The sequence below is a fragment of the Bos javanicus genome, chromosome 5, assembly GCF_032452875.1.
Source record: "Bos javanicus breed banteng chromosome 5, ARS-OSU_banteng_1.0, whole genome shotgun sequence".
In the NCBI taxonomy this organism is placed as follows: domain Eukaryota; kingdom Metazoa; phylum Chordata; class Mammalia; order Artiodactyla; family Bovidae; genus Bos; species Bos javanicus.
In genome coordinates this window covers 30755169-30776489 of record NC_083872.1, presented here as the reverse complement: position 1 = coordinate 30776489, position 21321 = coordinate 30755169, and the positions used below count along the sequence as shown (strand labels likewise).

General features: G+C 52.6%; 1 protein-coding gene across 10 annotated transcripts; it reads left to right on the top strand.

Annotated features, from left to right (window-relative positions):
• Positions 1–359: 359 nt before the first annotated feature.
• On the top strand, positions 360–20817 carry PRPF40B (pre-mRNA processing factor 40 homolog B). 10 transcript variants are annotated; one of them, XM_061416207.1, is made up of 27 exons: positions 360–517; positions 6681–6761; positions 7608–7751; positions 8050–8115; positions 8785–8812; positions 9038–9063; positions 9198–9308; positions 9600–9720; positions 9804–9828; positions 10057–10257; positions 10478–10607; positions 10691–10755; positions 11273–11437; positions 11538–11646; positions 12004–12154; positions 12860–12993; positions 13643–13757; positions 13906–13997; positions 18118–18234; positions 18430–18567; positions 18780–18875; positions 19128–19226; positions 19427–19604; positions 19717–19767; positions 19852–19913; positions 20033–20176; positions 20269–20817. In XM_061416207.1, exons 1-27 carry the CDS (start codon positions 515–517, stop codon positions 20359–20361), a joined length of 2745 nt encoding a protein of 914 aa, XP_061272191.1. In that variant the 5' UTR covers positions 360–514; the 3' UTR covers positions 20362–20817. The 10 variants fall into 10 exon arrangements, with proteins under 10 accessions (XP_061272191.1, XP_061272194.1, XP_061272193.1 ...); XM_061416210.1 differs by having other exon boundaries at positions 433–517; positions 9600–9672; XM_061416209.1 differs by having other exon boundaries at positions 433–517; positions 19128–19214.
• Positions 20818–21321: the final 504 nt, after the last annotated feature.

Here is a 21321-nt window from a genome sequence, read left to right as displayed (position 1 = left end):
CGAAGTGCAAAGATACCCCTATATTCGGAATGAATACTTGGGTCCCGCCTCTGGTCCTCAGAGCAAGCGCACGAGCCGCTCCATGCGCTTGGGCAGCCCAGCACGAAGGCCAAGAAGCGGAGGGCGGAGGTCGGAGGCCTGCAGGCAGGGCGGGAAAGCAGGGGAGTAGCGGGTGCGCGCTCAGGGGTCAAGCTCCACGTTCAGGCCGCGAGCTGCAGGCCTGCGTCGGCCCTCGTGCAGTCAGAGCCCGGAGCAGGCGTGCCCCGCCCCTAGTGGGCGGACCCCGGACCCGGCGGCGCGGGGGCGGGGCCTGGCTCTCCGCGCCGGGGGCGGGGCCGGACCCGGGCTCTCCGGGCCGGTGGAGGACCCGGCTGGTCGGTGGGAGCTACCGGAGCCCCGGCCACCAAGGGGTGCGACCCCCCACTGGCCCCGCCTTCCCGGCTGCGGTCAGCCAATCAGAGCGGCTTTTACTGGCGGGTGGGCCGAGCCGGCCCAGCTGCTCCGAGGCTCTGGCATGGTAACGTCCCCGCGCGGGGGTGGCGGGGCCCGGGGCGGTCCCACAGCGCCCCCGGCGGCCCGGGCCCGGGGCCAGGGGGGCAGGGAGGCCGCAAGGGGTACCCGGGACCCCGGGGCAGAGCGAGGGGAACGAGAGGTTAGGGAGAGGAGCCCAGGAAGGGGGAGGGGGCGGGGATTTGGGGGGGAAGGGGCGGGGGAGGCCATGATGGAGGATGGCGGGGGGGTGGGGGTGTTGAGGAGAACTGGAGTTGCGGGACTGGGTGAGGAAGGGGAAAGGATGAAGTGAAGGGTGCGTTTGTGGAGAAAGGTCGGGAAAGAACAGAAGGGCGAGAGACGTGGGAACCGTGGGTCTAGGGGAAAGGGGGGGGTGCACAGTTTCCCCTCTTGGGATGTTTGGCGTGCGACAGGCCCCTTCCTCAGACTCACTACTTGCTCCCTTTGGAAGCCGTGGATACCCTCTAAGACCTCTTGAGACTCCGTCCTTCGTTTCCCCGCATAGTCTCCTGATGTGAGGAGGGGGGTATTGTCTCCTGAGGAAGGAGACGTTTCTGGCCCCCACCCAGTGCTGGGTAGTCCAAGAAACGGGGAGAGCAGAAGCCCCTTTGTCCCAACCCTGGCTCTGCCGCCAAGACAGTCTGTAACAACTCTGTGTGACCTTGGGCAAGTCACTCACTACCTTTCTTTGGGCCTAAGATTTCCCATCGATTTAAAAAAAAAAAAAAAGGAAGATGCATAAGAAGGATATCCCAGATCTCTTTCTGCTCTTAAAATGGGGAGGTGCTTGAGGAGAGAATTCAGGAGAATGGGTTCTAGGACTTGGGGAAGCAAAAGAAAGAAGGATGAAGATGGAGGCTAGGTCTTCAGCTGGGGCCGCAGAAAGTCCCCAGGGACATGAGGGGAGGGTAGGCACAAAGCAAGGCTGGGGCAGGCTAGCCAGCGCCTCTGGAATCCTGTTGGAGTGATGGGAAGACTGTAAATAAGACAAAGAGGTTGAAACTGAACCCAAGAAGGATGAAGACCAGAAGTAACATTCTGTTCATCAGGAGAGTGTGAGGTGATGGCAGGATTAGAAGCAGTGGAAAATATTTTCTAATATTTTGGGGAAGCAGAATAATAAGGCTGGTACAGGGGAGTGGGGACTAGGATGGCCTCCAAAACAGGGAGGGTGTGGCTGGTGCTGTTTGGGGCAGCTAAAGAAGGGCAGCTGGTGGATGTAGACCACAGGGGAATCAGCTGGTCTCTCAGCCTCCCTAATATCTTTCTTTTTGATGATTGCTCCCTCTTTCGGAAAGGTGTGCCTCCCCAGCCTTCATTTTCCAGCATAGATCCCTTTAGGAAGTGAGGCAGAGCAGGCCAGCCTTGGGATCACCTGGCTGGCTGAGGATTTCAGGATTGTTTGAGAATTGGGGTAAAAAGAAAACAGGGGAATGAATTTGAATGTGAGAAATGCCTGTGGTACCATCATCCTTGCTTTGTGGAGTAGTTGAAAGCTTAGTCTTCTTCGGGGTCAGACTGCTTGGATTCCAGACTTGCCCCTGCCATTTAATCTTTTGGAACCGTGGTCAAGTTACTTGATCTCTCTGAACCTCAGTTTCTTTATCTGTAAAATAGGGATGATAACCTCTAAGATAGTTGCAAGGATTAAATGACTCTTTGTCATGGTATCTGGCTCATAATAAGCACTCAGTAAATATTAGCAATTAGGTGTTGGTTTTTTTTCCTCCTCCTTCCATTCTGTGTCTCTCCAGTCTTCTCCTTTTCTCCTTTTGTTCTTTTTTTCTAAATCTTCAGTTCTGAGATGTCCCCCACGAGTGAACACTGAGAAGAATTGCTTGTATGGGGGTGGGGAGGAATGCTTCAGCTGGCCCAGGTGAACACATGATGATCAGATGATTGATTATCTCTTCATTGTCTGTCCCCACCCACAAATGTGTTTTTGTTCCAGGGAAGACACATGATCTGTTTCTCTTTCAGCCCCCTTTCCTATATCGTTTTCTCACACAAATTTCTTCTTCAGAGTCTCACCCAGAAGTGTAATAAGACTCAAAGTTATATAGGCACTGCATCAAGTGAGATAGGGGCAGGGGTGTTTCAGGAAAGAAAGTATGCAGGTTGCACAGGGGAGACTCAAGGAAAGGAGGGCTTTGAATTTTTCACAGTAATTTATGTTCATACCGTTGCTCTCTCCTCTGTGGAAACTGTCCAAAACAGGCTAGTGTCTGGATCCTGGCCAGGAGTCTCCGTCCCGTTAAAGATGGTCATATAGAGTTAGTTTTTTTTAATTGTTTAGGTTTTCCCATGCTAGTATTTGATTCTAGTTCACTTACCCCAGACACACAGACCTCTGCCAAACTGCCTCTCTCTCCATCACAGTCAGCTTTTACCCAAAGAGTTTATACAGATGTACCTGGGCACATACACACACATTTGTCTGTTTTAGGATATTCCAGTATGCAAAAATAAGGTTAGGGATGAGTCTGCATTTTGTCACAACACTTTGTATACAGGGCCCTGACTTGACATTCAGAAGAGACTTAAAAGGAGAAAACTCAATCCCTAAACGTGGGGAAACCCCGACCTGAGTAGCAAGACATGCAGTCCCATGTGGAACACCCAGCAGACATCCATAGAGTAGCATGTGACTCTGTGCAAAGTAGTTCAGTATTTATCCCGAGGAGACTGAGGTAGGAGGGTGTATGTGTGGAGGATAATCATAAAGGCCCAAAAGGAGGTGAATATCGGATCATCTTGAACAAAATAAGAGACAAAGCAGAATAAAAGAAACACATGGAGTAATCTAATACTTTCTGTGCAAAGAGGAGGAGGGAAGCCATGAATCAGGGTGAGCCAGAAGAATGTGGGATGGGTCTTGTTTAAAGGCTTTGAATGTCCGATGAAAAGATTCTGTAGGGTGGGCAACGGGGAGCCACCACTGGTCTCCTAGCAAGAAAATGTTGGACTTCCTGGTTTAACCACGTGGGTCACAGAGAATATGCTAGAGTGAAAAAAACAGAGCTCCTTCTTGTAAGGATTGTGTTTTTAAGGGAGTAGGCCCGGAGGGCAGATTGAATCCCGTCCTGGGACCCATTATTCCCCCCTTTTTCATCTGAGAAAAAATGCCTAGGGTAGTTGCCAGAGTCTCCTCCAGCTCTGACATTCAGTGTTCCCTAAATAACTGCTAGACCTTACTGATGGCTTTGTTTTGTGAACCTGCCAAGACCATTCAGTCATTAAGTTAAGAAATAATAGCATGTACTGTGAGCCAGTGGTGGTGGTGGTGAAATTACAATGGGCACAGGGTTCTGGGATGAGCAAAAACAAAGTCCTTGCCCCTTAAAATTTCTAGCCTAGGCTGGAAACTGGAGGTATCACATATTTCATTGATTCTGAGACTCACATCTTAACATTTCTGAAGTCAAGATGTGTCTTAAGATCAGTGGTGAAAGTTGCTCAGTCATGCCCAACTCTGCGACCCTGTGGACAGTAGCCTACCAAGCTCCTCTGTCCATGGGATTCTCCAGGCAAGAATACTGGAGTGGATTGCCATGCCCTTCTCCAGGGCCCTTTGCAACCCAGGGATCAAACCTGGGTCTCCCGCATTACAGACCAGATTCTTTACTGTCTGAGCCACCAGGGAAGCCCAAAATCAGTGGAGTATTGTAATTTGGGCAGCATTTGTTTTTTATTAGTGCCACATAATAATACAATCAGATACAAACTGATACAATTTGTATCAGTTGTACAAATAACTAAAATTCCAGTGACTAATTGCTGAAGGGGAAGGTACATGGTGTATGAGAGTGTAAAAGAGGGCTCTGACTAGTCCGCTGGGTTGGAGAAAGCCTTTCCTGAAGAAATGATGATGACCAGATCTAAAGGTTATGGAGGCGGGGTGTGTGGAGTTGGAGGGAGCATTGCCCCAGGCAAAGGTGGGTGTCTTAGTTGGGAGGACTGCAAGAAGGAGCTCAACATGGGTGAGGAAGATAAGGCAGCTGGGAAGCAAACCTGCCACAGCCTCCCAGGCCCTGGAAGTGGGTTTGGGGACAGTGGGAAGCAATTAAAGAGTTTTAAGCAGAGGAGTAATGTAGCCTGCGGTTGGAGTGGATGTGGGGAGACCAGTCAGGAGGCCACTGAAGTAGGTCAGATTTTTTTTTTAAGTTGTAGGGTTGGAAAAGGAAACAGAAATAGATGGATTCGGGAAATCTTTAGGAAGTAAAATTAACTGGACTCATTGATGTATTCACAAGAAAGAGGGAGGTGTGGTGAGTGGCTCACAAATTTCTATCTTGGACAACTGTGTGGATGGTGGCATAGTCTCTGAGATGGGTAATCGTAGAGCCTGGTAGGACCCAGAGATGGTTATGTAGCCTCTGGGAGGCTGGGACCCTGAGGCAGGTTGGGTGGGAAAGTGTGGCACAGAGAGCTGGATTTCATCCTGAGTTGATTTGTTTCTGACTTCTAGTGCAAAAGGAGGTTTCAGGGGGCGGAGCAGGTCTGAATTCAGGGCTTAGAGTAGCTGAACCCCAAGAAAAGGTAATTTAAGTCGGAGTAGTTTGACTTACCCCCTCTCTTAGGACAAGATAAGCAGAGGGAAGGAAGGACAGGTGTTGCTGAAGTAGAGAGTAGAAGCATTGTTAAATACTGAGTCTTCCCAACATAGGGATAATTGGGAAAGTCGGGAAATTGGGTGGCAGTGAGCCAGCTCCCACCTTTACCTGGATCTCCTCCTCACCACCATACTCCCAGCACCTTCCAAGCAAGGAGGAAGGACAGAGCCTTTTAGCTGCATTTAAGTGCCCCAGGTTACTTAAAAACTATTTTTGAATGGGTGAATCTAGCTATATTCAAAGTTACAGAGGGCAGATAGAGTTCTTTCTACCAGTGTCCTCATTCTCATTTCTTGTGTCATCTTTTGTTTCTGATTTTTATGCAAGTAATAAAACTTTGCTGCACTTTGCTTTTTTTCCCACTTGTTTATGTATCTTCCAGATTATAATCGAGACACTGAGCCTCTTCATTCTTTTTATGACTGCATAGTAGTTCATCTTATGTTTGTGTAGAATTTTATAGTTCCTTACAGATATTTAGGCTGATTACAGTCTTCTGGTTTTATAAATAATGCTGCTCTGAAAATCTCATACACACATGTAGGGCTATATCTATAGGATGAATTTTTAGAGCCATAAGATTGTATATAAATAGGATTTGTTCCTTCATTTGTTTATTCATTCACTTTATATATGTTGAGTACCTATTATGTGCCAGATGCTGTGGCAGGTACCAGGAATTCAGCTTTCCACAACTCAGATATGATCTCTGCCCCCATGGAATATGTGTAAGGGGAAGCACATATCCAGTCTAACATAATAATTACACAATTGTATACATGAGGGAACTAAAAAGAGGATCAGAACAAATTGGACGTGCTTTAAATAGAGTCAGGAAGGCTTCTTAGAGCAAGTGATATTTAAGCTGAGAACTAAAGGATGAGATGTGGCTAGCCATTGGGTGTGGGACAGGGAGACCTAGGCTGTTCCAAGCCTCCTCCACTGGGATGAACCTAGAAGAGGCACAGGCTGCTGTCTTGATGGGGGCTGGGATGCAGAGCTAAAGAGGAGGGGATGGGAATGGAGCTGTCAAGGACAGTGAGTGACTAAAGATGAGGCCAGTTAGGGGAGGAGGCTGGTGGTAGTACTTAGGAAGGACTAATTGTGTTTAGAGGGCTTTGGGTTGAGTCTCTGTACTGGGTGAATTCAGGAAGGTGAACAGGAAAAGAGGCCACTTCCTTCCTGAATGGGAATGAGAGACCTCTGACTGACTGGAGGGAAGCGCAGCCTTGCCCACAGGCGGGAGGGTGGATGAAAAGCCTTGGAAAGAGTTGATCTGTCCCTGTAGTAGAACCTCCTCCATCTTTTCATGGCTTGGGCAAAATGGAAACTTCCAAACTGCAGATGACTTTAATGGGGCTCAGCCAGCTGACTCTGGACTGGCAAAAGAAAGAACAGATCTATCGAGGGCTCAGAGTGGGAATGGGTAGGAAACTGGGCTTTGAGACTCTTCCTTTGAACTTTGTGCTCCTTTTTCATCCTCACCCCTCTGCTTCTCTTCTACAAAAGCCCATCTCTGCCCATCCGGGGTTCTATGACTTTTCTCTCCCTCAACAGTCGGTTCCCGATTCTGGTCCCCGGCCCCCAGCAGCGCCTGCCCCCTTCCCACCGGGGCCCCCCATGATGCCACCACCCTTCGTAAGTTTTATGTCTTTCCCTGGGCTTGGCTTTTCCAGCCTGCATCCCCAACTTCCTAGCCCCCAGCACTGCTGCATCGCCAGCACAGTTTTTGTGTAATGCCCCCTTCCTGTTGCCCTTGGTTGAGGGATGGTTTTGCTTGGGTCCATAACGTTGACAGTTCTCCCTTTGTCTTTTTGTCCTTGGGACACACGGGGGCTGGGGGAAGAAGTGAATGGGAAAAGACCCTCTTAAGTGTGAGGGCAGGGTGGGGCTCTCTTTCTCTTTCACTGCTCCTTGTCTGTATTCTTTTTTGTTCCTCCCCCAACATGGCTTGTGGGATCTCAGTTCCCCAACCAGGGACTGAACCCACGCCCTTGGCAGTGAAAGCTTGGAGTCCTAACCACTGGACTGCCAGGAAACTCCCCTTGTCTATATTTTTTAAATACGCCATGAAGTCAGGCTGGAATAGCAACCAGTGGTCATCAGTTGGGAAAAAAGGGATAGGAGGCAGAGGACTGGGAGATTGGGGACTGGACACCTGCCTCTGGCCCTGCATCTGAAAGGCCTCTCTGGAGAGAGTTGCTTAAGTGGTGGAGCCTTCCAGTCGCAGTCTGGTGGCAGTTCCATTTCTCTTTCCCCTCTCCCCTGCCTCTCAAGAAGCCGTTTGCTTGCCTCTTAGACCCAGAGGACCCCTGTTGTCAGTCTCAGTGGTGAGGAGGGAGGCAGTTTGATGCCTCTCAAACTGAAACTTTGGACTGTCTCAGAGCCAGTGTGAAGGGTTGGGTGGGAGATGAGTGGCTGTTTCCTGACAGGGGCAGAGCAGTGTCTCCTCTGCTCAGGCTCTCTTCCTTTCCTCGTTTGCAGATGCCTCCTCCAGGAATCCCCCCACCTTTTCCTCCAATGGGGCTCCCTCCCATGAGTCAGAGACCACCAGCCATCCCCCCCATGCCACCTGGCCTCATGCCCCCAATGCTCCCACCGATGGGGGCACCACCACCACTCACACAGGTAATCTCCCCTGCTCCAGGGCCTCAGAAAACCCTGTCATCTCAGTTGCAGGTAGAGATGAAGGTGGATATCTGAACTGAACTTGAGAGTCTGGGGAGGAAGGGAGGGAAGGTGGGGCCAGGCCCACGTGAATTTGCCTGCTGAGTGGCTAGAGGCCACTCTGAGGCTCAGCTGAGCGCCCAGAGCCCAGTGCGTGCCCTTGTGAGGGTCATGGCCCCGACAGCATCTCTCAGGACTCTGTGTGGCCTGTGCTTGCCTTCACCTTAGTAGCTGGTTTTTGTCTCCTTTGTATCCACAGATACCAGGAATGGTACCTCCCATGATGCCAGGAATGCTGATGCCAGCAGTGCCTGTCACCGCAGCGGTAAGCACTGGGGGGCAGGAAGTGGGCTCTGCGCTGCAGCCCAGCGGGTCTGACTTGGCGTACAGGGACGCGGCCTCCGTTCTCTCCCTCTTCTCATCACATCCACCCTTGGCCCCGCTGCACTCCCCACACTGAGTCCTTCCAGCCACAAACTCAGCTCTTCTAGCGTCTCACTCGTCCCAAAAGGCACATACATCCTCTCATTATCCCCCTGCTATGCCCAGTTCCCTTAAGGAACACCTTCACTCCAGACACTGATCACTCTCACAGAGTTAGCACTGTGGACATGTGAATACAATTTCCTCTTCGCATCTTCTTTGTCTCTGGAGGAAGCGGCAGTACCTGGAGATCTCACTAAACCTTCTTGTGCTGTTGTTCAGCGTAGTAGAGTTGGGTAGGATGTGGCAGTTGGTACTTTCTGTGGAAGAGGTGGGCCATGGAGTCTCACTCAACAGAATACTCTCTTGAAAAAAGGAGCTGCCGTGCAGTTTCTTCCTGGGGTCCTAGAGCCATGGTCCCAGAGGGCGGGGGAAGCTTGTTAGGGAGCAGAGATCCCTGGGAGCAGGACACATGGATCCTGGCCTGGCCTGCTTCTTCATCCCCCATGGCCTGGGTCTTGGGGGCCACTGGGCTTGGCCCCAACCCTTCCCCCTCCTCTTTCTTCGGCAGACGGCTCCGGGTGCGGACACCGCCAGCTGTGAGTCTTCTGGGGGTCTGCTCCCCCCAGGCTCGGAGGTTGGGCGGGGAGAGGGACCATGGACTAGGGCCTACCCTGGATCATGCCTGTTGGGGTGCCAGGGATCCTGGGATGTGATGGGACCAGGGGAGATTTACTGGGGATGGAGTGTAAGGGAGGAATAGATGGGGATCAGATAATTGTTGGAACAAGGACTTAATAGGTTTCCTTTGGCTTCTTTTCTAGCTGCTGTGGCTGGGACAGGCCCTCCGGTAAGTTCTTTCCACTCAGGGGTCTCTGGGTAGGAGGCTAAAAGAGGTGCTAATGGTTAAATTTTGGGGATGAGGAGGAGAAGCTTTGGGAAAGGAGCTGTGACCACTGTTCTGTGCACCCTCCCCTCCCCTAGAGGGCCCTGTGGAGTGAGCATGTAGCCCCTGACGGGCGCATCTACTACTACAACGCTGACGACAAGCAGTCCGTGTGGGAGAAGCCCAGCGTGCTCAAGTCCAAGGCAGAGGTCCTGAATGGGGCTTTCTGGCTCTTTTTTTCAGCTGCCCTGACCCTTCCAAGTCCTTGGCCTCCCTTGAGTCTCTAACCATACTCATGGTTCCTCTAATCCTAAGATCCCTGACCGTTCCCCAACCTTCCTAGGATCTCAAGAAGTCCACCTTCCCTCATCTTGAGCCAGGCCAGGTGGTAGCTAAACACTTCTGTGTACCCCCTCACTGGGTCCCCTCACTTAGCTCCCCCAACTGTGGCTGGCGGGTATGCCCAACCCACTGATGTTCCCTGGCCCATCCTCTTACAGCTCCTGCTGTCCCAGTGTCCCTGGAAAGAGTACAAGTCGGACACAGGCAAACCTTACTACTACAACAATCAGAGTAAGGAGTCCCGCTGGACCCGGCCCAAGGACCTGGATGACCTGGAGGGTGAGGAGGGGGTGGGCCCAAGCAGAGGCTCGGGGGCGTGACTCTGTGCTACCCTCTAACCACGTTATCCTTTCCTGTTGCAGCTCTAGTCAAACAAGAGGCTGCAGGGTAAGTGACTTGCTTGTCTTGCCTGCCCGTCCACCCATACGTGGGGCCTCCTGAGGGGTGGGAGTGGCCTCTCTCCATGATCCGTGCTCTGTGAGAGGAAGAGCCAGCTCTCATCTCCTTGTGGAGTTGTCTGCTCTGGCGCTAGTCCTTCACAGGGTAGAGACCAGTCAGCCCCTGACCACATCTGTCTTTGCACTACTGGACACTGCCCTTCCGACCCACCTGCAGGAAACAGCAGCAGCCACAGGCACTACAGCCACAGCCTCCTCAGCCTCAGCCCGATCCCCCACCTGTGCCGCCAGGCCCCACCCTGCTGCCCACAGGCCTCCTAGAACCTGAGCCAGGTGGGAGTGAAGATTGCGCTGTGTCAGAGGCTGCCCAGCCCCTGGAACAGGGGTTCCTGCAGCAGCCAGAGGAGGGCCCCAGCAGGTGAGGGCTGCCTCCCATGGCATTCTAGACTTCAGGCTCCCATCTGGGTTCAACCCTTGACCTCTGCCAGGTTTCTCGGGAAAGGGGTGAAGATCTGGGCATGGCCTCTAATGAGCAGAAAAGGGCTTCCCTGGGGAACAAAGGGGTGTCCTGATCACACAGGGCACTGAAAACTATATGGACTTGGGGACACTGTGGCTGACTTCCCTTTGTACCCCAGTTCTGCTGGACAGCATCAGCCACCGCAGCAAGAGGAAGAAGAATCAAAACCGGAGCCGGAGAGGTCTGGCCTCAGTTGGAGCAACCGGGAGAAGGCAAAGCAGGCCTTCAAGGAGCTGCTGAGGGACAAGGTGCTGAGGGTGGGGCTCCCCGGGTAGCCCTGGAGGGGGCTGGAGGTGGGCAGGGCCCATGATCCCCGCCTGCTCCATTCCAGGCTGTCCCCTCCAATGCTTCGTGGGAACAGGCCATGAAGATGGTGGTCACTGACCCCCGTTACAGGTAGGCCTGGGCAGGCCCTCCAGACATTGTTCATGAGGGTGGCTGATCCACGGATTTCCTAAGAAACCCTGACGGGGTCAGAGTGAGGAGAGTGATAGATGGGTGAGCGTGCTGGGGAAGAGAAGCTGAAGAGCCTCCAGGAGAAGGGGAAGGGGATCATTCAATAAATGCTTGTTGAATTGAATTGATTTGAATTGAATTAATTGGGGAAAGGGGTTGGATAGGGCAGAGGCCTGACTGCAACTTGAGAACCCATAGCAAAAGGGCTCAGTATTAATAGTGTCTTAAGAGGCCTGTCTTGTTCCCTCATTGTCACCCCTCCCCATATGCCAGAGACCAACCTATCTTGCTTCCCTGTGCCCTTGGGGCCACTGCAGCCCGCTGTGCCCATGCGTGGACATTCAGTCAGTTCTGTGAGACCCATCCCCAGTGTGCCATGAGCCTACTTTGTGGGCTGTGCGTTGTGGTTCAGGCTGACTCGTCTGTCCCCACCAAACTCCCACCCTGTCCACCCTAGTGCCTTGCCCAAACTGAGTGAGAAAAAGCAGGCATTCAATGCCTACAAAGCGCAGCGGGAGAAGGAGGAGAAGGAAGAGGCCCGGCTAAGAGCCAAGGAGGCCAAGCAGACCTTGCAGCATTTCCTGGAGCAGCATGAACGCATGACCTCCACTACCCGCTACCGGTCAGGGGGCCAGGCTGGGTTGGGGCCTGGGAACCCTGAGACCCCCATGGGCCCAGGCTCTGTTCTCTGCCTGCCTTCTCACAGCCCATATGCTCCACAGGCGGGCAGAACAGACCTTTGGGGAGCTGGAGGTCTGGGCTGTGGTCCCTGAGAGGGATCGAAAAGAGGTTTATGATGATGTCCTCTTCTTCCTGGCCAAGAAGGAGAAGGTAACAGCTACTGGGCTGGATCCATCAGCCCCAGTCTCATTAAGGCCTTCCATGTCTTGGCTTCCTTGTGGACCCGCCCATTCACTTGCTGCCCCAGGGTCCCAGCTTCTTACTCAGAAGCTGGTATGGCACATCCCCAGTTCATGCTTTGGGCCTACAACTTGGTCTGGGAGGACAGGAAGGTCTCTGAGGGTGTGGTCTGTAACCTGTGCTCCTTCCCCTTTCTGGAGTCAGAAAGGCCTTGAGTCTGGCCATCCCAGAGTTCCCAAGCCACCTGCCTTTACCTAGGTTCTCTGCCCAGGCCCACTTGTGTAGCTCTGCCCTGCCCTGCCTCACCCTAACCCCATGGCTCCCTAGGAACAGGCCAAGCAGCTGCGGCGCCGCAACATCCAGGCCCTGAAGAGCATCCTAGATGGGATGAGTAGTGTCAACTTCCAAACAACATGGTCCCAGGCCCAGCAGTACCTCATGGATAACCCCAGCTTTGCTCAGGACCATCAGCTGCAGAGTAAGCCTGGGTCTCCACTCCCTTCTCTCCCTTCCATTTTCTTTCCTGACCCCCAGCACCTGCCTCACACTACTCCCCCTGCACCTCCTATCCCCTTGGACATCTAGGAGTCCCTTGCATGTAGTCCAGAACCTCTTTGGACTTGAGATCACAGGAGGATGCTTCAGGTCACCTCTCCCTCTAGGGTCTATAGTTAACCTGGATATTATGTGTTCTTGGGGGAACAGCACTGGGATAGGAATAATATTTGAAGATGACTTTTATAGCTCATGTGAATATGGTTTTAAATCATCTTGGTATGGTGGGCTGTAAATGGTCACACGTGGCAATCAGCTGCTGTTGGCCTGTCATCATTTGCAGTATCTTCTGATATTCACCTTCTGAAGTTATATCAAAGCCTGGTTGATTCCCAGTCCAATAAAAAGTAAAACCTTAGATTCTGAGAAAACTGATTTCATATAATGACTTCTAGTAACCAAATTCATAAGAGCTGAATGCTTCTGTTTAACACTTCATATAATCACTGAACCCTTTTCATGAACCATCATTCCAATAGCCTCTCCCAGGAGCCCCTGCTCCCCTCTCCCCACCACCCTGGATGTCCCCAACACCTGCAGGAGTAGCATCTTGGAAACTCTGGGGGTGCTGGGACTGAGAGGGTGTTCCCCTGGTGCGGTGCCTGCTGAGCCTCCTCTCTGTGGTTAGACATGGACAAGGAAGATGCGCTGATCTGCTTTGAGGAGCATATCCGAGCTTTGGAGAGGGAGGAGGAGGAGGAGCGAGAGCGAGCCCGACTTCGGGAGCGGCGCCAGCAGCGCAAGAACCGGGAAGCCTTCCAGGTATCTTTGCTGCTCTCTGAATCGGAACTCAGCTCTGCCCCGGACAGTCTCTTCACCCACACGCTGCCTCCTCTCGGCCAGGCCCACTGTTCTCCCTGTGCCCAGCCTGTCCTCGCTCCATGAGGGCTCTCTGTGCCTGCAGTTTTGCTCCTGCTGTGTCCCCTCAACTCTGGGCCAGCTCCTCTAGACTAGGTGTGCGTGCCACCCGGAAACTGCCAGCAGATGGCGCCCTAAAAGCAAGGCTCAGCAGCTTGGCCAGGTTTATTTCCCTTCACTGGGGAGCCAGACAGACAGTTAGCTCATCCCCCGTCTTGGAGGTGGCACTGGTGGTGGTGGAGGAGGGGATTAGTTGGCTATAACACATGGGGAAGTGTGGGAGTCATGGGAAGGTAATGCTGCAGGCGCTGTTTCTTTGCCTCCCAGTCCAGCCTATTCTCATGTGGAGTCTGTCCCATTCTGTTTTACAGTCTGTGTTCACATTGCTCTCTGCCTCCCCATCTGTAACTCCTCATCTCTGCCTCCCTTGCCGGCATTTCCTCAGTCTGGTTGTTCCTGCCTCTCCCTGCCGTCTCTCCTCTCCCCACCCAGGCTTTGACTTTGCCTCCCTCCCTCTCTCACCCTCCCTGTAACTGGCCTCTTCCCTGCTTAGACCTTCCTGGATGAGCTGCACGAGACAGGGCAGCTGCACTCCATGTCCACCTGGATGGAGCTGTACCCAGCGGTCAGCACTGATATCCGCTTTGCCAACATGCTGGGCCAGCCGGGTAAGGCAGCTGGGCTCTCCCTTCTCTGGCCTGGCTTCCTGCCCTGCCAGTCTCTCTGCACTCCCACTCCTTGGTCCTGTCCTCAACCCCACCCTCAGGCCTTGGGAAGCTGCCGCCCGCCAGGCCCCCCTCCCTCCCTCCCCCACAGGCTCCACCCCTCTGGACTTGTTCAAGTTCTATGTGGAAGAGTTGAAGGCACGATTCCATGATGAGAAGAAGATCATAAAGGACATCCTTAAGGTGAGGGAGGCCTGGGGCTGTGGATGGATGCAGGCTGGATGCAGGGCTGCTCCCAGGACAGGGCTCCCTGATAAATCCTGTTTTGTGGGAGCATTGCAACTCAGTTCAGGAGATAGCTATTGTGATCCTTTCTTTATACAGAAATGAACAAGATACAATTTCTGCCTAGAAGGAGCTCAGGGTCTAATAGGAAGAGAGACATGGCAAGTAGATAGACATTACAGAGTGGCAAGGGTTATTATTACAGAGATGAGAATCAGAAGAATTGCCATTTAAACTGCACCTCTAAGAATGAATTGTAGATACAGTGTATACACATTGCCTGTAGACTTAATTCTGTAATAAAAGTAAAATTCTCTGAAAAAAAAAAAAAAGAATGAGGAGGTGGGGGAGGATGGAGGCCAGGGGTGTAGGGTGCCGCAGGAGCAAAGAGGAGCAGGAAGCACAACTAGTCATAAACTAGTTTCACACAAGTATTCTCCTTCTGCCTGTACAGTGTTTTAGAAAAACCTGGAATTTGTTGCTAACATTTTAAAATCAAGAGATTACAATTAAAATCTGGATCTTCAGCATCTCTTGGAAATTTGCATTATCTAGCAGCACTAGGTTGGCTTTGAGAAGCATTCAGTGGGCTAAAGCTGAGATACTAAGGCTTTTTAGAAGGGGCATATCCTCCTTATCTGTCCTAACTCCTCCCTGTCACATCCGTAACACGAGAGCAAAGTCACCTACAATTTACCATCTCCATGCTGGAGAGTTCCTCAGTATTCATGTCTATCAAAGAGGAAAAAGTGAGTGATGGACTAAGAGAGCCCTGTGTTTCGGAAAAGATAACAAAGAGAAGCATATTTCTTTGTGGAGGTAAAGACTCTTCTCATGAGTTTCGGGGAGCAGTGTGCACCGTGGTTAGGAACAAGACTGTGAAGGCCGACTGTGGGGTTGAAAGTCCATCTTAACCACTTAGAAGTTTTGCGACTTTGAGCAGATTACTTAATTTTTCTGAGCATGTTTCCTCATCTGAAAAGTGGGGAATATTCCCCCAAACTTCACCTGATTATCAGCAGGAGTAACTTGGTACCCGAGATGAAGAAGGTCTCAGAATAAAGCTAGGAATGTCTCACTGCACACACGTTTCTTTTAAGTCCCATGTCTTGCCTTAAAATTCATGCAGGCGCTGTACTTTAATACCGTAACACTTACCTGTTAATATTTTAAAATTACTTACCATTAGGTAACATATATTGTATTGTCCTGTGGCCTCCTCTATTTCTCTATACCCCAGTTGGGAAGGAGAGCCCTGCATATAAAATTCTTTGAATGCTAAAATAAGGAAATTGGATTTTTATCTTGTAAGTAATGGGGAGGCAGGGAATGATGTCTTGGAAAAGCCCCAGTGGTGGTGTAGAGCCCTGCCCGCAGCCAGAGCACTTGTATGCGCAGGGATGGAGTGGTAGGGAGACAGGACTTGAGGCCTCAGGACGCAGAAAGTGATAGTGGCAAGTGATTCAGGTCAGTTCTGAGCTTGAGTCATCCTCTCCTGACTCACCCCTAGACGGTTCCCTTGCTGTTGGGGCCCTTGGGAGAAAAGTCTGGGCAGCCGTGGACTCTCGAGGCAGGGTTTGAAGTGTGAGGGGTGAGCAGAGAGACCAGGCAGGAGCTGCTGTGTGGTCTAGGTGGGGATGGCCGGTGAGCACAGCTGAGGTGCTCCAGTTGCTTCTGAAACTCCCGAGGTTGGCTCACGGGGGCCTTGGGACAAGCCGGAGGGGGCGGGGTGGAGGGACTTTTTGCTCCTTCCTTTATTTTCAAGTGTAACTGCTTGTTTCTCTTATGGAATGAGGGTTCTACTTAAGATTTTTATTTTAAAAAAAAAGCATCTGCTGATTTAAAAAAAGGGTTTCAAACCAGTAGGCTAGACTCACTCAGAAGTAGAACTGACACATTTGTGTGTGTGTGTGAAATTGAGGGAAGGAAGGAGTGAGTTGGAGATAGCAGGGGTGGATTGATGGTAAGGATTAAGCAGGAAGAACAGGGCTGGAGAAAACAGGAATTCCATTTGGGAAATTGTTCTCATAAAGCAACCAGGGGCAGGGAGGAATAGAGCAAATACCGTATTTTAAATATGATAATCGCATAAGGTAGAAATATCTTATCCAGGAAGAGTTAAATTTTATTGGACACTTAACTTTTAACCCCTCAGTGGCTGGTACTGCTGACAGGCCTGTAGGAGCCCTATCCTTGCTGAGGCCTGTCTCTCCACACCTCCTGAGGACAGTCTTTGCTCAGTTCCCCTTCCTGTTGCCCCCTTTTGGGCTCCTGCCTCTGGAAGGGAGGTGAACCCAGGGCCCTGAGGCCATCTACCCGCCAGGCAGACTGTGGACTGTGATGACACTCCACATCCCATAGGGTAATGCAGAGTCCTGAACTCGGAGAAGCTGAAAGTCAGAAGATCTGGGCCCATCCATGGGAGTGGGGAGTGGAGTATGGGGTGGGGGCTCCCAGAAAATGAATTATCTTGGGATCTGCTGAACTTGAAGTGTCTGTGAAATATCCAGTCTAGAATGGGTCTGAAAGTCAGGAGAGAGGTGAGGGGTGGGATTGCTAGGAACAGTGTGGGACAGGCACATAAGACAAGAGAGGTGGTAAAAGGGGTCGGAGACAGGCGGGGACCCCGGAGAAGGAAGGACTGCAGAAGTGAACAGAGGCTAGAAGACTGAGGACTCAGAAGGGGTCCCTGGAGTTCTTAGGACATGAGCAACCTCTAGGGGAACAGCGTCCATGAAGAGGGTAGAATGAGTGCAGCACAGGCTTTAGTTATATAACTCCTGGCTGTTTATTGGTTGAGACCTCTACAAGTTATATAGTGTCTCTGAGCCTCAGTTTCCTTATCTGTAAAATGAGGATAATATAAATGCAAGGTCATGAAATTAAATGATAACATTTGTAGTATCTTGCTCATTAGTAGGCTTAATAAATGTTTTCTTTTGTGCTACATTTAAAGATTGTGAAACAGAGAGACAGAAGCAGAGGTTATTAGCTTGAGGAAGGTGAGAGCAGGGTGGAAAGGGTATTCCAGGTTAAGTGAAGTGCGTACTTGACAGAAGGAACCAATGAAGAGGTGAGATCGAAGTCTGCAGTTCCCTAAGCGAGAGAGATGTATGTCTGAGAAGAGCTGGAGAGCATGGGCTGAGGAATCCCTCTTGGAAGCAGCAGGAAGAGTATGCCTCTGCTGTCAGCAGGGGGCCAGAGCAGGTTCCGGATGAGCAGAGGTAGTAGAAGGGAACCTGGGCCTCTGCCTCAGACCTCACGCTCCAGTGGCTCCACTTTCCACTGAGTCGTCTTGGGCCAAGTGAGACAACTCTCCTACAGCCTGCTCACTGGCATGTTGTGAGGCTTAGGTGAGAAGCACAGCGCCTAGTCCATGGTGCTTTATAGTGTGACGTGTCCTTAATAATGCTGGGGAGATGTACAGCTGATGGCCTTTATTTTTCATGATTGTGGGTGTAGTGCTTAAAAGTAGGGACTTCATCATTAGAAAGACCTGGGGTAGAATTCTTGTCCAGCCATATGTTAGCCTTGAAGACCTTGGGCAGTTACTCTAGTTTCTCTCAACCTTGGTTTCTTCTTCCACATAAAATTAGGACCTGTGCTTTAGTTCAGATACGTGAGGATTAAATGAGATAATGTGTGTGAGGCACTCAGCATGGTACCTGGTACATAGTAAGCACTCAATAAATACAGCCGTAGATGTTGACTAAGAAAGAATACAGGGAACTTATGTCCCAGCAATGGCTCAAGCTTAAGCCAAAGGGACAAAGAATCAGTTGTCAGAAACACAGGCATCTATCAGACGGAGAACATGTACCTTGAACACCTACCCGTGATCCAGCCTTGCCAGTTCCCTGTGACAGCTAAGCCAAGGGCTGGTATGGGAGGTTTAATTATCAGATGGGGGAGGACTTGAATGACTTGGTCTCCGAAGTGCATCCCCGTCCTGTGGATCCCTTCCGGGGGAGGGGGCTACTTGAGCATCTGTAGTCTGACCCGTGCCTGCCCTGGAGGCAGCCAACTTCAGGTTCAGGCCTGTGGTGCCCCCCTGCTTCATGCGCTGCTGTGCCCACAGGACCGGGGCTTCTGCGTGGAGGTGAACACAGCCTTCGAGGACTTCGCCCACGTCATAAGCTTTGACAAGAGGGCTGCTGCGCTGGATGCAGGCAACATCAAGCTGACTTTCAATAGTGTGAGGGGCTGCGCGGGGTGGGGCTGTAGCCAGGGCTCCGTTCTCAAGCTCGTCCCTTGCTCTGGTTCCGTTCCTTCTCACGCACCGCCCCAGTGTGACTCTGCCCCCAGTCCAGGAGTGATAGTAGGAGCTCAGACCCCAACTTCCCACACACCCTCTCTTGAGTGACCCTACCCTGTGCCCTGTCGCCCTCAGCTGCTGGAGAAAGCAGAGGCGCGCGAGAGAGAGCGGGAGAAGGAGGAGGCCCGGCGGCTGCGGCGCAGGGAAGCTGCCTTCCGAAGCATGCTGAGGCAGGCTGTGCCTGCTCTGGAGCTGGGCACGGCCTGGGAAGAGGTCAGGACTGCAGCCTGGCATCAAACACCACCCCCTCAGTCCTGAGGGCAGCAGTGCTTCTCCACCACTGGGGGCCCACCCCAGTCGTAGCACAGCTCGGGGCCAGCTTCGGCGCCCTTCCTTCCTTCCTCTGCCCCAGCCCTGCCCTGTGCTCACGGCGGCCTCCACGTTGTGCTGGGGCTGGTCTGATCAGCAGTGCTCTCCTGTTCAAGGTCCGTGAGCGCTTTGTGTGCGACTCAGCCTTTGAGCAGATCACCCTGGAGTCGGAGCGGATCCGGCTCTTTCGGGAGTTCCTGCAGGTACTGGAGGTGAGGCAGAGCTTCTGGCCCTCTATATCTGCCCCAGACTGGTGAACACATGAAGCTAGCTTAACAGTAGCCTCAGTAACCTCTCAACCCCACGCTCTCCTTTCCTTGACAACTAAGGAAGGGGAGGTCTCACGGTGCCCTGGAACCACCCAAGGCCCTAGCCTCAGAGGAGTCAGCAAAACCTCTGGGACACAGGGTCCTTCCTGGGGCTAACCTTGGTGCCTTCCTCACCCTCCCTTCTGCCTCCACCAGACGGAATGCCAGCACCTCCACAGCAAAGGCCGGAAACACGGCAGAAAGGGCAAGAAGCACCATCGCAAGCGTTCCCACTCGCCTTCAGTGAGTTGGCGGGTAGGAAGGATGTGGGGTGAGGCTGGACTACCTGGGGGAAATAAGAACCACTTCTCTTGCTTTCCCCATATATCACCTCCCCTGGAGGAAGACTGGGAGATTCCTTTGGTCTTGGATTTTTCTGTCCCCAGTTCCCAGATTCGAGGGCTTCTGGAGCCCAGCGCCCCTCTGTGCTGACTTGTATCTGCTCATCTACCCAGGGCTCTGAGTCAGGAGATGAGGAGCTGCCCCCACCCTCTCTCCGGCCCCCCAAGCGGAGGCGACGGAACCCCTCGGAGTCAGGCTCTGAGCCCTCTTCCTCACTTGATTCTGTTGAAAGTGGGGGTGCTGCCCTTGGAGGACGGGGTTCCCCCTCCTCTCGCCTTCTCCTCGGATCAGGTAAGTAGTTGGGAGCTGGAGGGGAGGCCTTAGGGGAGCCCCACCCCTGAGGGTGGAGGTGGTGGGGAGGGCTGCACCTGTCAGAGAGTAAGAACTTCCCGTCCCTGCCCAGGCAGGAAGCGGAGAGAAGGAAGGAGGACTGGACTGAGACTTCCTCAGACAGGTCCCTGCCTGTGAAGAATGAGCAGAAAAAAGGATGAGGCCTCCCTTTTCCCATGGGACTTAGTGGGAATTTTTCCATCTCCAGATCATGGTCTTCGGAAAGCCAAGAAACCAAAAAAGAAAACTAAGAAGAGAAGACACAAGTCGGTGCGTAGAGAAGAACTTGCGTCCAAGTCTCTGCTATTTTATGAGATATCTTCATGTCTTCACCCGCCTCCCGGGCCGTCCTCCACAGAACTGAGGAGGTGGGCTCTGGGCTCTTACAGAATAGTCCTGAGAGCGAGACAGACCCTGAGGAGAAAGCTGCCAAGGAGAGTGATGAGAAAGAACCGGAACAGGATAAGGACAGGGACCTCCGGCGGGCAGAGCTCCCTAACCGCTCCCCAGCCTTTGGAATCAAGAAGGAGAAGGTGAGAGAGGCAGGCACCCGGCCCCCGCCCGGTCAGCGCTCTGCCCAGGCCCTCGGGGAAGCCGTGGGTGAGCTGTGCCTTTGCTCCACCAGACGGGCTGGGACACGTCGGAAAGCGAGCTGAGTGAGGGTGAGCTGGAAAGACGGCGGCGGACGCTCTTGCAGCAGCTGGACGACCACCAGTGACCTGACACGCCACCGTGCCTCGGGTCTGCGTGAGGCTGTGGCTGAGTTCACCCTCGCTGTCTGCCCCAGACTTCTTCCTTAGTTGGGTCTGTGTCCACTTTTTCTCAAGTATCCCCAACCCCAACCCACCATTTCTGGCATCTCCCAAGGTGCTTGTGGTGTTCAAGGGTCCCCTCAACTTCCCGGACAACTAGTGCAGTCCTTGCCCTCAGTCTCAGACCAGCGATTGGTGGTGAATGCCATGTGGGTGGTGCCAGTAGATAAAATGTGAGATGGGGCCCCCAGAACAAGTGGCAGGCTGGTGGACACAGCCTGGGCGGCAGGGGCAGGTCCTTAGCCGCTAGCATCAGGGCCTGCTCCCGCCTGCCCAGGCCCTGGGGCTCCACCACCCCTGGGGCCCAGCGTATGTGTGTTTTGTTTTGGTTTTGTTTTTTAAATGACAATATTTATAACGTGGCCAGTGGCTCTTTTGTCTTGTCCTTGGGCTTGGTACTGGGGGCAGGCTGGGGACCAGACAGGTACACGCATGGCCAGCAGGGGGCACTGGTGCCTCATGGGAGGCCTGCCTCCCTGTGTGAGGTTGGCGCCCATCTAAACAGATTCTCCTTGCCCAGGCTTCTGCAGTCACCTCCCCCAAGCATGGCAGCTTGACCCAGCCTCCTTTCTGTCCCTGTGGCTTGCTGCTGCTTAGTCACATCAGTCGTGTCCAATTCTGTGTGACCCTATGGACTGCAGCCTGCCAGGCTCCTCTGTCCATGGGCTTCTCTAGGCAAGAATACTGGAGTGGGTTGCCATGCCCTTCTCCAGGGGATCTTCCCCACTCAGGGACTGAACCTACGTCTCCTGCATCGCAGGCAGATTCTTTACTGCTGAGCCACCAGGGAAGCCCCCCTGTGGCTTAGGTCAGCCTAAATGGCCGATGTAGCCCCTATGCTCAGAAAAAGGAGACAGAGTCAGGCC

Excerpts from the sequence above, each read along its gene's own strand:
- PRPF40B (XM_061416207.1), top strand. Across the intron at positions 10,258-10,477 it reads CCAGAGGAGGGCCCCAGCAG|TTCTGCTGGACAGCATCAGC; the intron begins GTGAGGGCTGCC and ends TTTGTACCCCAG. Across the intron at positions 11,647-12,003 it reads TCCTGGCCAAGAAGGAGAAG|GAACAGGCCAAGCAGCTGCG; the intron begins GTAACAGCTACT and ends ATGGCTCCCTAG.